We start from the raw sequence: 12,663 nt of genomic DNA on the forward strand, positions 1-12,663 counted from the left end.
ACTGAGTACAGGATCCCCAATGAAGGAGTTAGAGAAAGGACCAATGGAGCTGAAGGGTTTGCAGCCCCCTAGGACTAACAACAATATGAACTAACTAGTAACCTCAGAGCTCCCAGGGACTCAACTGCCAACCAAGGACTATACATGGTGGGACTGATTGTTCTGGCAGCATGTGTATAGTAGAGGATTGCAAAGTCGATCATCAGGGGGAGGAGAGGTCCTTAGTCCTGTGAAGGTTCTGTGCCCCAGTGTAGGGGAATGCCAGGTCTAATAATTGGGAGAGGGGGAAGCCAACAGGGGTTTGTTCTTGTTTTTGTTTGTTTGTTTGTTTGTTTGTTCCTGGGAGGGGAAACTGGGAAAAGAAAAATCATATGACATGTAAATAAAGAAAATATCTAATAAAAAAAAAAAAAGAGAAGATGGAGTGGCCAAGAGAAAAGACTTTCATTCTAAATTGGTGATGCCATTAATTTGAAAACAGCAAACACATCTAACATAGATATCAGAATGATGTCACAGAGGCCAAATGTCACTTGAGGGAAGCACACTTCAGATGACTGATGAATGCCATAGCAAGTTCATCATCTTCCATTTGAATCATTTCCCTATTAACTGTTGTAATAGCACACATAATAAATAAGGCAAAAGGACATTCCAAAGTGAAACGTTTGTGCCAACAATCAAGGTACTTTACATAATCATATAGAGACTGGATATCATGACAAAGCTTGAGGTGGCAGCTGGGGCATATTTCTTCTGGTTTTTCTTTTCTTTCTGAAAACATTTGTCATTTTCTAGCTCTATCTAGTCCTCAAATGGAGTCTTTTTTTTTTTTATGTGTCAGTAACAAGTCACCAGAATTGATAATTATCCTTCTTGTCACTAAACCAAAGGCACGGAGTAGGGTGTGCTTCCCAGTGAAAATTAATATAGCTATTGACACAAGGTTAACAGATATGTTCACAGACTTGTGTGTAGAAGTCCTGGATAAATGGATTTCCTGTGCAAAAACTGTGATATGAATGATCTAAGGGATACATCAGTGTACACATATGATTGCTATCAGCTAAGTCACAAGAATCTAGGACAGAAAAGGAAATGAAGTACCTCATATCCTTTAGAGCTATTTTGAATTCCAAAGTGGGGAGTGCCAGGGTCCGGGCAGGAGGTGTGTGCTGGATCTGCAATTGACAATTAAAAACAAATTGTAACACCTTTATTGAAAGATCTTGCAAATGTAGAAAATGTTTTCAAGATGCATATGTTTTATATGAATTGTTAAATTAAGTGGCTGCCTTTATCTCCTTGGGCATCTTTGATTAAGTAGATTTGCATATTCACATCTAATCTGCATATTTGCACTTATTTGAGAATTGGCCTTTCTTCCCTACTCCTTGGTGTAAGCCCCTCTGAGGAGAGACACTTGATCTGAATATTCAAATCTCTCTAATCATTTTTTTCTACTCTGATCTTTTGGGTTGAACAGCTTTACTTCATTTCCGTCACAATTGGTTTTCCATGTTAGTCCTTGATTTTGTTTTTACTTTTTGAGTAAACTTTTCTTAAGTTTTAAAAATGAGAAACATATTATTCTTAGTGGAGGCTTCTGACACTCCATCAGCAGTGTTTTCCAAATAATGAGACATAAACGGAGAAGTGGCCACACAGTTGCTGATCCTGGTCATTTATTCAGAATAACACAGATACTGTTTTAGTTTTTTTCCCTAGATCTACTGAGAAGTCTGGGGAAGGAAGACTTTAACATAAAGCTCTCTGCCATGAGACACATAAAGCCAAATGGCACAAAACATTCCCCAGACTTAGAATAAAAATGTTTCTTGGAAATTATTTCTAATGCTATCTTTAGTTTTAGGTATAAACAATATGATTTCCTAGAAAATTTCCCAGGCTCAGGCTATTAATTACTTTACTGTAAATTTGCACAAGAATCTCATTAAAAGTAGGTGGTCAGTAATTAACTCACAATCAGAGTTGCTTCCTTGCTAATGGGCATGGTTGCTAGGGGATGGCAACAACTGCACCATTCAGAACACTCTTTCCCAATCGACAGAGCTGTAAGCTAAGATGCTCAGGTGGGAAAGAGTCCATCAGCCCATGAGCGGGCTTCTGCCTCAGTTTACATGTCTTGCACGAGGCTGAATTTCATTTAGCTGTTTTGATAAGGCTCACTTTGACCAGGTCCTGGCCTAGGACTGTAGGGTAAAGACCTGAGGCTACTGCCCAGTTTGGAAACCCACCAAACCCCACCAATCCCTGATTCCTCAAACCCACCAATCCCTGAACCTTAAATCCCACCAAACCCAGAGCCTAAAATTCTACTAATCCCTGAGCCCCGAAACACAGCAATCCCTCAGCCCCAAAACCTACCTCCCTGAGCCCCAAATCCCTGGGCTTGGCTTGAAATCTCATCAGTCCCTCTCCTGGAAGTTCCCACACTGAAAAGCTCCTCCCTACAAAATGCTTACATAAGCCTGTCTCCTGCTCAGTTCAAGGTCGCTTCTTGCAGGGGCAGAGGCAGCCACCCTCTCGTGTCTTTCCCAATAAATCTTTTGTGTGATGTTTGTTGTGCTGTGTTCCTTGGCTTCTGACTGCCCCCATACTTTTCCCTTCAGAGTTCTAACACTTCCACAGGGGAGACCTTCCCCCTCAGAGCTGTAACACCTCCCCTGGGGATGCCGATCCCCTCAGAGTGTAGCACTTAAGGACGCCATCTAAGACAGTCCCAAAGAGCCTCTGTAGTAACATCTTCTTCCGCAGCCTCCCCTGCACCCTCAGCCCCCGCCTCCCCTGCATCCTCAGCTGTGGCGGCACGTTACCTATACAAGTGGGCTGGATGCCACTCCATATCCCATCAGCCTGGCAGGTTCTCCTGGAAGATCCCACTAACACAAATGGGGGTTTGCATTGGATGAAGACCTCCGACTTAAAGGTGAAGCTCTTCCCACTGATCCGTCCCTCTGCCGGAGTGCCAGGATCACCACAGAACACAGCTGGGGGCATAAACAGGTCTTATCAGCGCTCAGCACATCTGGAGCAGGCTAGCCTAGTAAACCTACTGAGATCCTGTGGAGTCTTCAGATTTTCCACATTCCTAAGGAAAAGGCACCGTAATAGCTGACATTATGTTGACGGCTAACTTTATGTTTAAAAGTTTAAAATCTCTGTGCTTAAGAGAACTATAAAGCAAAATTAGATCTCTAACTATTAAGGGATATTAAGGGTTAGGTTTTTTTTTTTTTACTGCCCTGTTCTCCTTCTGTAAATAAGCTTTGCACCATCTGACCTTTTGCTTGCAAGAACAAATTGCAACTTTGTATTCTTTGCTTTTATAAACCCCTGACTTAGGTGGCTGGGCAGGATCTGAACAAATGTCTTCTTTGTTAAATTTTATTAATGGTCACACTAGTGAATCTCTGAAAGACCTCACCTGCCTTTGGCCACACATACTCAGCTCTCAGATTTTACATAATTTGACCAAAGTCGTGCACCACAATGCTGTTGGCCCCGCCTCTTTGAGCTTCTGTGGTATGACTCCTGTTAGAATTTTGAGCGTCCAGGATCACATGACAGATTCCACCACGGGACTTACGCAAGCACTGAGGGACTTCTCCTTTCCACACTCCACGCCCTTCACAGGACAGGATGGCTGAGTGGGAGAGCTGGTAGCCGTCCACACAGCTGTAGCTTATGCTGGCACCCCATCGGAAGTCTGACCCCTCCACCTTTCCATTTGGCACTGGGGGAGGTTGGTTGCATAGGACCGCTGTTGGCAAGAACAAACAGGTCACATACCAATAGGCATAACAGCAAGGCTGTGTATGTTTCCGGCCCCCCACCCCCACCCCCACCACATTGATCACTGCAGCTCTTCCTGCAGTACAGCTCTGACCACAGCTTGTGCTGTAGAGGTCGTCCTGGATCTTTCCATAGATCACACCATCACAGCCCCTGCCACATCTCCAGCACCACATCTACCACTGTGATTACTGTCACAGCTTCCTCCTGAACACTAATGCCTTTTAAAACAGAAATAACTACTGTCAACATTAACAACATGAGAGTTGCTCTCCAATTATTTCTTCCTTATCTCTGATCAAATGCGTAAAGGTAACAATGAAATAAATATGCAAAGCATAGTGGGGGGGTCAAATCCTCCGTGCTGCTCACACACATTCCTTACCTTGCCATTTTATTCTTGATATTAAGAACAAATCTAAGGGGAACTTGGTCACATGACATCAGTAAAGCCTTCAAATTTATGTTCCAGATAGTAAGACTTGACATCCATAATTTTATGAATTTAACAATACCATATAATTTACCCAAAGTTGTTCATGCATTTATAAATAGTAATTTTCTAAAGACTTTTTAAATTGCATGCATTTTGTGTGCATGTGAGTGCAGGTGTCTGAGGAGACCAGAGGTGTTGGATGGTCTGGAGCTAGAGTCACAGAAGGTTGTATGTCCCTACTGTGGGTGCTAGAAACCAAGTACTTCTCTTAGGCACTGAGCCATCTCACCAGAGGGAATGAATAACTTTTAAAAAGCGAATTCATAAATGGTTAAACATGCTTCTGTGGAATGACTCCTGTTAGAATTTTATTAGAGTTTCTGAGCTCAGTATTCACTTCCTGGGATAAAGCACAGACAAAGTAGGAGCACTGGGTCATTTTGTGGTGGTGGTTTATAGTCCTGTCCCCACTCCAGCGATTACAATAAAATGAGAATGTTCCCCAAGCAGTATGAGAAAACCCACCCTGAGGATGAGAGCTTCCTGGTGTGGGGGTCAAGGGCACCTTGGATGGCAGAAGGCAGAGATGGAGGACACGCTTTCAAGTGTCTATGCTCATGCGTGTCAGCTCATGGAGGAAGCTCAAGTGGGACACATGGCAGTTAGCACATGCGCTTAGCAGGTTGGAAGTGGGTCCTAGTGTGGACACTCAGCCTTCTGCGCATTAAGTCATTTGCTCAGTCAATGCTTCTTGAGAACTTGTCAGGGCTGATTGGGGAACGTGTGTGTTTGTACACTGGGACCATCCTGGGAAAGTTCTCAGTGGAAATAGGATGAACACTTTGACTCAACAGAGAACGGTGCTCGAGTAGTGAAGCAAAGGCCAGGAAGAGTTGGAGTGGGAAATGGGGGCTATCAAGAAGGATCTGGGCGCTGGCCATGAGTATGACAGATGTTACTTAAAGGGACACAGCTAGGAGAAGCAGCCAGAATGTGGCATCAGCAATTTCTACTGTGAACCTTTGACCTGAACCTGTCCAATCCACTAGAGAGGGTCATTACACATTCACTGGTGCTCATTACAAAGCAAACATGATGCTGAGTCACTGGCGAAATAAAAGGGAGTATGAAGAACTTAGACAGGTCAGGAAGAACAAAGGCAAAACAATAAATAGTGTGTCCTGTCAGAGGGGGAAGAAACAAGAGCTGTGGGCATCGAGGACTCCGGAAGCCTCATAGCAAACTCAGAAGTCCATAAGTCCTTCAGAGACTCAGATTTCACTGGTTTTCCAGAGGCTTGCTCAGTGCCCCAGCTCCCACTATTTTGCATTCCTTTCCTATCAGATGAGGAAAATGCCACATGTTTATGCATGACCATCACAGCTTCCTAGCACTGGCCTTTCTTTCTCCTCTGGTCCCATTCCAGGTTAGTAACCAAGAGAACTCAGTGACTGGGCTGCTTCATCTTCTGATTATGGGAAATGCTGACTATGAAGAACCCTGGTGTTCGCAGAACTCTTCCCAGCATAGCTTCCCTGTGACTACATCAACCAGTCCCACCCCATCCAGCTAGAGCCTGCTCATTCCCTGAGCATCATGCTATATAAGCCACAAGCCCTCCTGAGCCTTCTCAGCGTATGTCCATCTTCTCTCTTTACATCCGACCCTCGGAACATTCCAATGCTCATCTTCCGCCTATATTCTGTCAGGATCAAATGACCAGCTGGTGTGCCTTGTGTCTCTACATTCCTGAAACTAAACTCACCATCATGCCAATCACATATGTTCCAGGACCATCATCAGCTTATTTACCAAAAGTGCCTAAAGTTGTTACATTCAAACACCTCCTCTATAGCAGAGATTCTTAACCTTTGAGCAGAGACTTCAAATGGGGGTCAAACAACCCTTTCAACACACATTTCTTAAGATGACAGGAAAACACAGATATTTACATTATGATTCATAATGGTAGAAAAATTACATTTATGAAGTAGCAATGAAAATCATTTCATCATTGGGGGTCACCACAATATAAGGAACTGGATTAAAAGGTCACAGCACTAGCATTGAGAAGCACTGCTCTAGAGACAGGACGAGTCACCTGGACCTTACTGTCTACAGTCAGGGATACTATTCTTGAGCCAGTCACTGTAGCTGGCCATAACTCAGTTTTACCCATCTATAAAACTTTTAGCAAATGACTCAGGAAAACTAAGTGAGTGGCTATTTACAAATGGGTTTAGAAGAATTCCTGGGATTCCTGGCTGCTAAAACAGCTTTGTAAGCACAAAATGAATACAGATGAAATCCTGTAAAGACTTTTAAACCTGCCCATAATGCCTAACAAATGGTGGCACACACACCTTTGCAGAGGGGCCGGCTCTGATTCCACGTGCCATCTTTGGTGCAGCGGATGGTGGGTGATGTTGGGGGCTCCATCAGATAGCCGGGGTTGCACTGGTAGCTCACAGTCTTGTTGAAAGTGAAGTCTGTCCCAAACTGGATGCCATTGGGCAGTGTGCCAGGATCCCCACAGCTAATGACTGAGGGGTAGATGGCAGGAAAGAACCAGAGAGATGCAAATTATGATGACAGGAAGCAAACTGTGTGAGCTCTCTTCTGGGATACAGCAGGGAACTGAGAGGTGACCAGCCACAGGGCACAGATCCCCCAGAGTTTTGCTGCCAAGTGGCAGTGTTTGGAATTGTTAATTGCTGCTGTATTGATAGGTGGCAGTAAGGCTGTCGCCCCTGGCCATGCCTGATCAGGATACACCCACAGCTATGGACAAGAACAAAGTAGCTTATTTCTTTTTTAAACTGGGTGGTCTAGAGCCAGCAAAGCTGTACCTTTCTTTGGCCATGGTCCTTCCTTCATTACTTAGCCTAACTGTCCGTACTTTCACTGTGCAACTTAAAGCACCTAAAAACCAGGACATCACATCAAACTTCTGTTACACTTTATCCTGACTGATTTTTAAACATTCAGTAGATTTGGAAATTCCACTGTTTCCCTCAACTGGTGGGCTTCCAGCCCCCCCCCCTGCTTCCAACTGAGCGGGTACTGACTTGTGCAGTCGGGAGCTGTGCCTGTCCATGTCCCATTGGCTGTGCAGTGCCGAGTCATGAGCCCCGAGGTCTTGTAGCCTTCCCAGCAGGCATAGATGACAGAGCTGGAGAACAGGATTCCATCGCTGCTGAGGATCATGCCATTGGTCGGGGTGCCAGGGTTTCCACAGGACACAGCTGTCAGGAAGCAAAGACAGTAGGCCACAAGGGAGTAAGCCAGGGCTGAAGCTTAAAACAGGGGAGGCCGATGAGGATTGGTTCCTGACAGCAGTGTGGGAATATTTGTAGGGGAGCAATTCAGCCTTAGTCTTACCTGACCCTCAGATTTATTTGTGATTAGTCACAACACTTAAAACTATACTTTCACACCTTTTGATCAAAACACTGAAAATCCAAAGCTTTGCTACTCTAAGCTTGAACGTACTTTTAAGCAAGGTAGAATTATCATGAACTTTAAAAAGTATTATATAGCATTAGAGTTCAAGCACATCATCCTTCATAACATTCTTTATTTGTGGGAAATCTGGAAAAATAAGGCCATATGTTATATCCCCAGGAGGGTTCACTTGGAATGCAGAGAATATTTCAGAAATGTAAATGACTATACCTATTGGAATGGAGTCTCCCTCATGTTATGAAATCAACCCACAGATGAATAATTGATTGACACATCTTTTCATTTTGCATTGCTCTCACAAGTATCTTAATGTCCCCTAAAGGCACTGAGGCTTCAGTTAATGATGCTCAGTGCAACAGGGTAAGACTCTCAGTCATTGTGTGCACCTTAGCCATCTCACAGCAGAAGCACATTCGTCTCCTGGGTCAGACCATAATGATGGCTTCACTGTTTAATATTTTGTCCTACTTATTTGAGACATTTATCAGAATAATTGTATTTTTACCCCAGCCCTGTTACAATGATATGCCAGAGAAGATAATAAGTCATGAAACAACTACTGGGTAATAAAGAGACTACAGCATGGAACTCTGAAAGTAGTCATCATATTTGAAGATATTCTTGGATGTTTACTTGTTCGACTTTCAAAGCTAGTCCTGAAAACAAAGAAAGATGCATTTCTCATAGAATATGGAAGAAAGCCATCAATTCTTATTTCATGTAGAATATATACATACGCAAGAGGTGAGTTGATTCCTTTTTGTAAAACAAATACAAAGCATTCATATCAATGCCCATATCAGTCATAACTAATCAATAATAACACTTATTCAATATACATTAGTTTAGCAGCTGGAAAGTCATAGCTACTATGTAATTGTACTGGTAGAAATTCTCCCTTTCCCTCTACCTCTCCTTTTCTCTCAGAAAAAAAAAAAAAGTGATCATATAAAGTTCAAACTAGAACCTATAACATCAACAAAGGATGGTAGTGCCATTTTTATCTGGTCATATTAGATAAAATAATCTGTATGTACGGCTTTCCAAGTCACCTCTACAGGACCAAATGAATCAACTAATTGATGAGAGTTTATCTTGTAAGTAAACATATGTTAATGTGTTTCTACCATAATGACGCTATCTGAACATTGAGACATATCCCTTTAAATACTGCATTTTATAAAGTAAGAATTACAATTAGATTTTTTTTTTCTTTTTTTCTAAGTTTAATAGTAAGAAACACATTCATTGTCTGTTATACCAGTGGGATGCAGATAGGAGGCAGGGTCAGCCTGTGCTTTGGGAGTGACATTGACAACCTGACAGAAGAGGCTATGACACTGAAGGAAATAGGTTCTATTTGTTAGTTCCATAAAAACAAAGAAAAATTTTAAATTATAAGGGAACACTTCACTACAGTCTATGTTTCCAAGGTTTATTCTTTGTTTAAGGTTTAAAATTTATCTTCTGCTTCAGGTTTTGTTCATGATTTGTTTTGCTAAAATGCAATTTTGTCTTTCTTAACTCACAGCAAGATATAACTTAACTAATTATGAACATTTTCTTGCTTAATATCAGCAGAGCCCACTTAGGATGTTGTGTTAGACAGATGGCAGTTGCACTGTACTGAACTCTGTCATTTTTTTTAACTTAGTTAATTTATACAGACAATGGATTCAAACTCTACACCTAATGTAATCAACTGTGAGGGGATTAGATAAGACCCTCGTAGTTGTTGTAATATGTGTAAGGTCTTATGTTCTGGCTAGTGGTAAGGACAAGACAGCTTGTAGTTCATGTTACTTCCATCAATACCACACTTGTATTGTTTTTGTTGACTTTAGATTTTATCCAAATTATGAGAAAATGATAAAGATTTGCATAATGAAACTTAAGTCTCATGACATAATTATTGTGAAGCAACTTTCTGAGGGCCTTGGAAACATTTGCTAATGAGAGTGTGGTCAAAAGACCAATTACCAACCAAAGCCAAGATAACATAATAGAAATCTACAGGTATGTAATATTAAAATAACAAAGGTATATAAATCATTTGGTCTTTATGAACATCTTAAAAGCTTTTCTTTCTTTTCTTTTGTGACTTGCGATTTCCTTTTACAGTTCATTCCCATTTCCCATGTGGATGTAAGGTTTTTTTAGTCAATTGAGAAGAGTCAATTATCTCAGGTTAGAAATAAGTTTGATAGGGAACTCATGCCTGGAGCTTTGCTTAACACTTCTGGAGATTCAATCCCTGTGGGGAGCGGTGAAGCTGGAGAGACATTCGCCATGGCAAGATGGCACCTACTTCTGCTGTCAACTCCTAGTAAACAACTGTTTGTGCATGTGCGTAGAGAACTGTTTGCACATGTGCGTAGAGTGAAAGGAACCTAGTGTCCACGTGTCTTCTTGCTGGCGAGACGACTGCGCGGGCTACAAATCCCCGGTGGGGATAATGTAAGAATTTTTCAAGTATTCCAAATTATATAGAAAAAAATTATTTACACAAAAAATATACCAGGATAACCTTTTAAGACCTCCAAACTTGAGATGTTGGCTTAGGCGGATACCTGCTCATTAAAGGGACATCTACTAGTCAAAAGGATATCTGCTTACATTCTGACGTTTTCTGAACTTCGAGCACATTGTTATCAAATACATCTCAGTTTATCGTTGCCTAAGGCAGACTTTGCAGACTGGTAGTATAAAGGACTCATTGAGTTCACTGTTGACAGTTGGACCATCCCTACCTCCTACTGAAGTCAGATGTGTTCATTCCAAGACGCTACACAGATTAGAACCCACAGATTAGCAGCTCTGCATGATGGCACCGGCAGAGTAGAATGGGTGGGAATTGCAGTACTCCCAGCCCATAGATCCTGTCTGGTTGACTTGTTTCTCCTCATAGTCTCTCAGTGGCCTTCCTTTACCTCCAGAATCCATACAACAAGGCATCAGTCACAGCCTAGTACTGGATTAGAAACCCACTTTTGTATGATAAACATTCAAATGATAAGAACTCGTGTGATAGGTGCTTGGAACAGTCTGGGCATCTCTAGGGTTCAGTCAGAACTTTTGCTGATGCTCTTAGAACTTTTGGAAGAAGGGTTCAAATGTACACGTAGTAAAGACATCTAGCGACCCCTCAGGCTGGTCCCAGCCTCTTTAGGACGAGCGAGAGGTGTGAAGACTTGGAAAGACGTTGGGTAGAGGGACAGTCGAATCACTCACCCTCACACACAGGCTGCACTCCTGACCAGGACCCATTCACCAGGCATGTGCGCTCTGCAGAGCCCCGCAGCTGGTGGCCCATCTCACAGGAGAAGCGCAAAAGACTCTTTGTCTTAAACTCATCCCCAAGACGAGACCCATGTGCTGGGGTCCCTGGATCACCACAAAATCCAGGACTATTTCCTGCAGAGAACAAAACACAGGGATTGCCTGACTTGTTTACATGGAGTTGTTTCGTGTAAAACTTCAAAAGCTACCAAAGGTTTCTTAAATATGCCTTTAACATGAGCTATGCTTTCATGGCACTGTGGCATCTGGAGAAAAAAAAAGTTTCTCTTTATTTTGCCTCCTAACATGGAAGACACTCAAGGCATTATTTCTCTGCCATTAAAATAAAATTATGGCTAAAATGAGGAAATGGGATTCTTTGGTGAGGTGTAAAATACTGAGATATGGTCACAGCAGCATTCCAGGACAGTGATGTGGGCAGCCAGAGAGAAGTGGGGCTCAGCTGTACCAGAGACACAGGGACGTCAAGGTGTCTATTCTCCATAGCTACAACTAGAGTTACCAAGCTGACATTTTTCTTAAAGACCACCCACAGAAAAATTAATATCATAAAAGGAATGAAGGTGACTATTGCTACTAGAGATGAAACTGGGAAATAGAGGGAAAACTTATAATATATTCAATTAAGGCAAGCAAAGGTTCCAGCAGGGCAACCAGAAATCCCTACAGAAGGAAACAGTAAGAGATGTGAGGACAGGACAGGTGATGCTGCTGATTCATAAGGCACGAACGAGGGATAATGGAGATCTTGAAGAAGATGATACAGACCTCTGTGGTATGGCTTAATGGGGATGAAATGAGTGTAGTCTAGATGGCAGGGACCAGTAGTCATGGTGAGGATGATGCTGTAGGTGATGTGGACCTGCAAGGCACTAATGATGCTTAGAATGAGGGTAGTGGTGGTCTAGGTAATAGGGACTAAGGATGATGGTGAAGATGATATTGATATATAGGATAAGGGATAAAGGGTGAAGTGAAGATGTCAATGCTTGTGACTACTCTGATGGGGGCCAGAGATGATGGTGATTGTCTATATCAGGGGTGTCTTTTGAATCATTTCAAACTTGTGTAGTTGTCTAATGTTCTGAATACAGGGTTCCTCACCTGAACAATGTGGAAGGGATCCACTCCAGTGACTGTCTTCTTGGCAGACTCTTGTGCTGTTGCCTGTGAGGATCTGGCCCCCTTTGCAGGAGTACTGAACTGTGGCTCCATATGTAAACAATTCTCCAGTCAAGATAGCATTAGCAGGGACCCCAGGATGACCACATGATATAGCTAAAGATAAGATTAGAATAAATGAGAATATATGGGTTTTGGTTTTCTTTCTTTCTTTCTTTCTTCCTTTCTTTCTTTTTTTTTTTTCAAGACAAGGTTTCTCTGTGTAGCCTTACTGTCTTGGAACTCACTCTGTAGACCTGCTGGCCTCGAACTCAGAAATCTGTCTGCCTCTGCCTTCCAAGTGCTGGGATTAAATGCATGTGCCACCACTGCCCAGCTGAGAGAACATATGTTTTGCCCTATAAGGCTCCCATACAGATCTTCCAAACATTACCCATTAAGAAACAGGACTGTTCTGGCAGCATGTGTATGGTAGAGGATTGCAAATTTGATCATCAATGGGAGGAGAGGACCTCGGCCCTGTG

General features: G+C 42.5%; 1 protein-coding gene across 6 annotated transcripts in view; it reads right to left on the reverse strand.

The window, feature by feature from the left end:
* Positions 1–12,663, reverse strand: part of Csmd1 (CUB and Sushi multiple domains 1) — a 1,620,113-nt gene that overhangs the window by 22,132 nt on the left and 1,585,318 nt on the right. For all 6 annotated transcript variants that reach the window (XM_031339198.1, XM_031339200.1, XM_031339199.1 and 3 more), the window contains 7 exons: positions 12,122–12,295; positions 10,949–11,131; positions 7,321–7,497; positions 6,616–6,795; positions 3,611–3,784; positions 2,838–3,011; positions 1,108–1,181 (listed from right to left, as the gene is read on the reverse strand). In XM_031339198.1, coding sequence (XP_031195058.1) covers positions 1,108–1,181; positions 2,838–3,011; positions 3,611–3,784; positions 6,616–6,795; positions 7,321–7,497; positions 10,949–11,131; positions 12,122–12,295 — 1,136 coding nt within the window. The remainder of the gene's footprint in view (positions 1–1,107; positions 1,182–2,837; positions 3,012–3,610; positions 3,785–6,615; positions 6,796–7,320; positions 7,498–10,948; positions 11,132–12,121; positions 12,296–12,663) is intronic.

This window comes from Mastomys coucha, unplaced genomic scaffold, assembly GCF_008632895.1.
Source record: "Mastomys coucha isolate ucsf_1 unplaced genomic scaffold, UCSF_Mcou_1 pScaffold22, whole genome shotgun sequence".
Taxonomy (NCBI): Eukaryota; Metazoa; Chordata; class Mammalia; order Rodentia; family Muridae; genus Mastomys; species Mastomys coucha.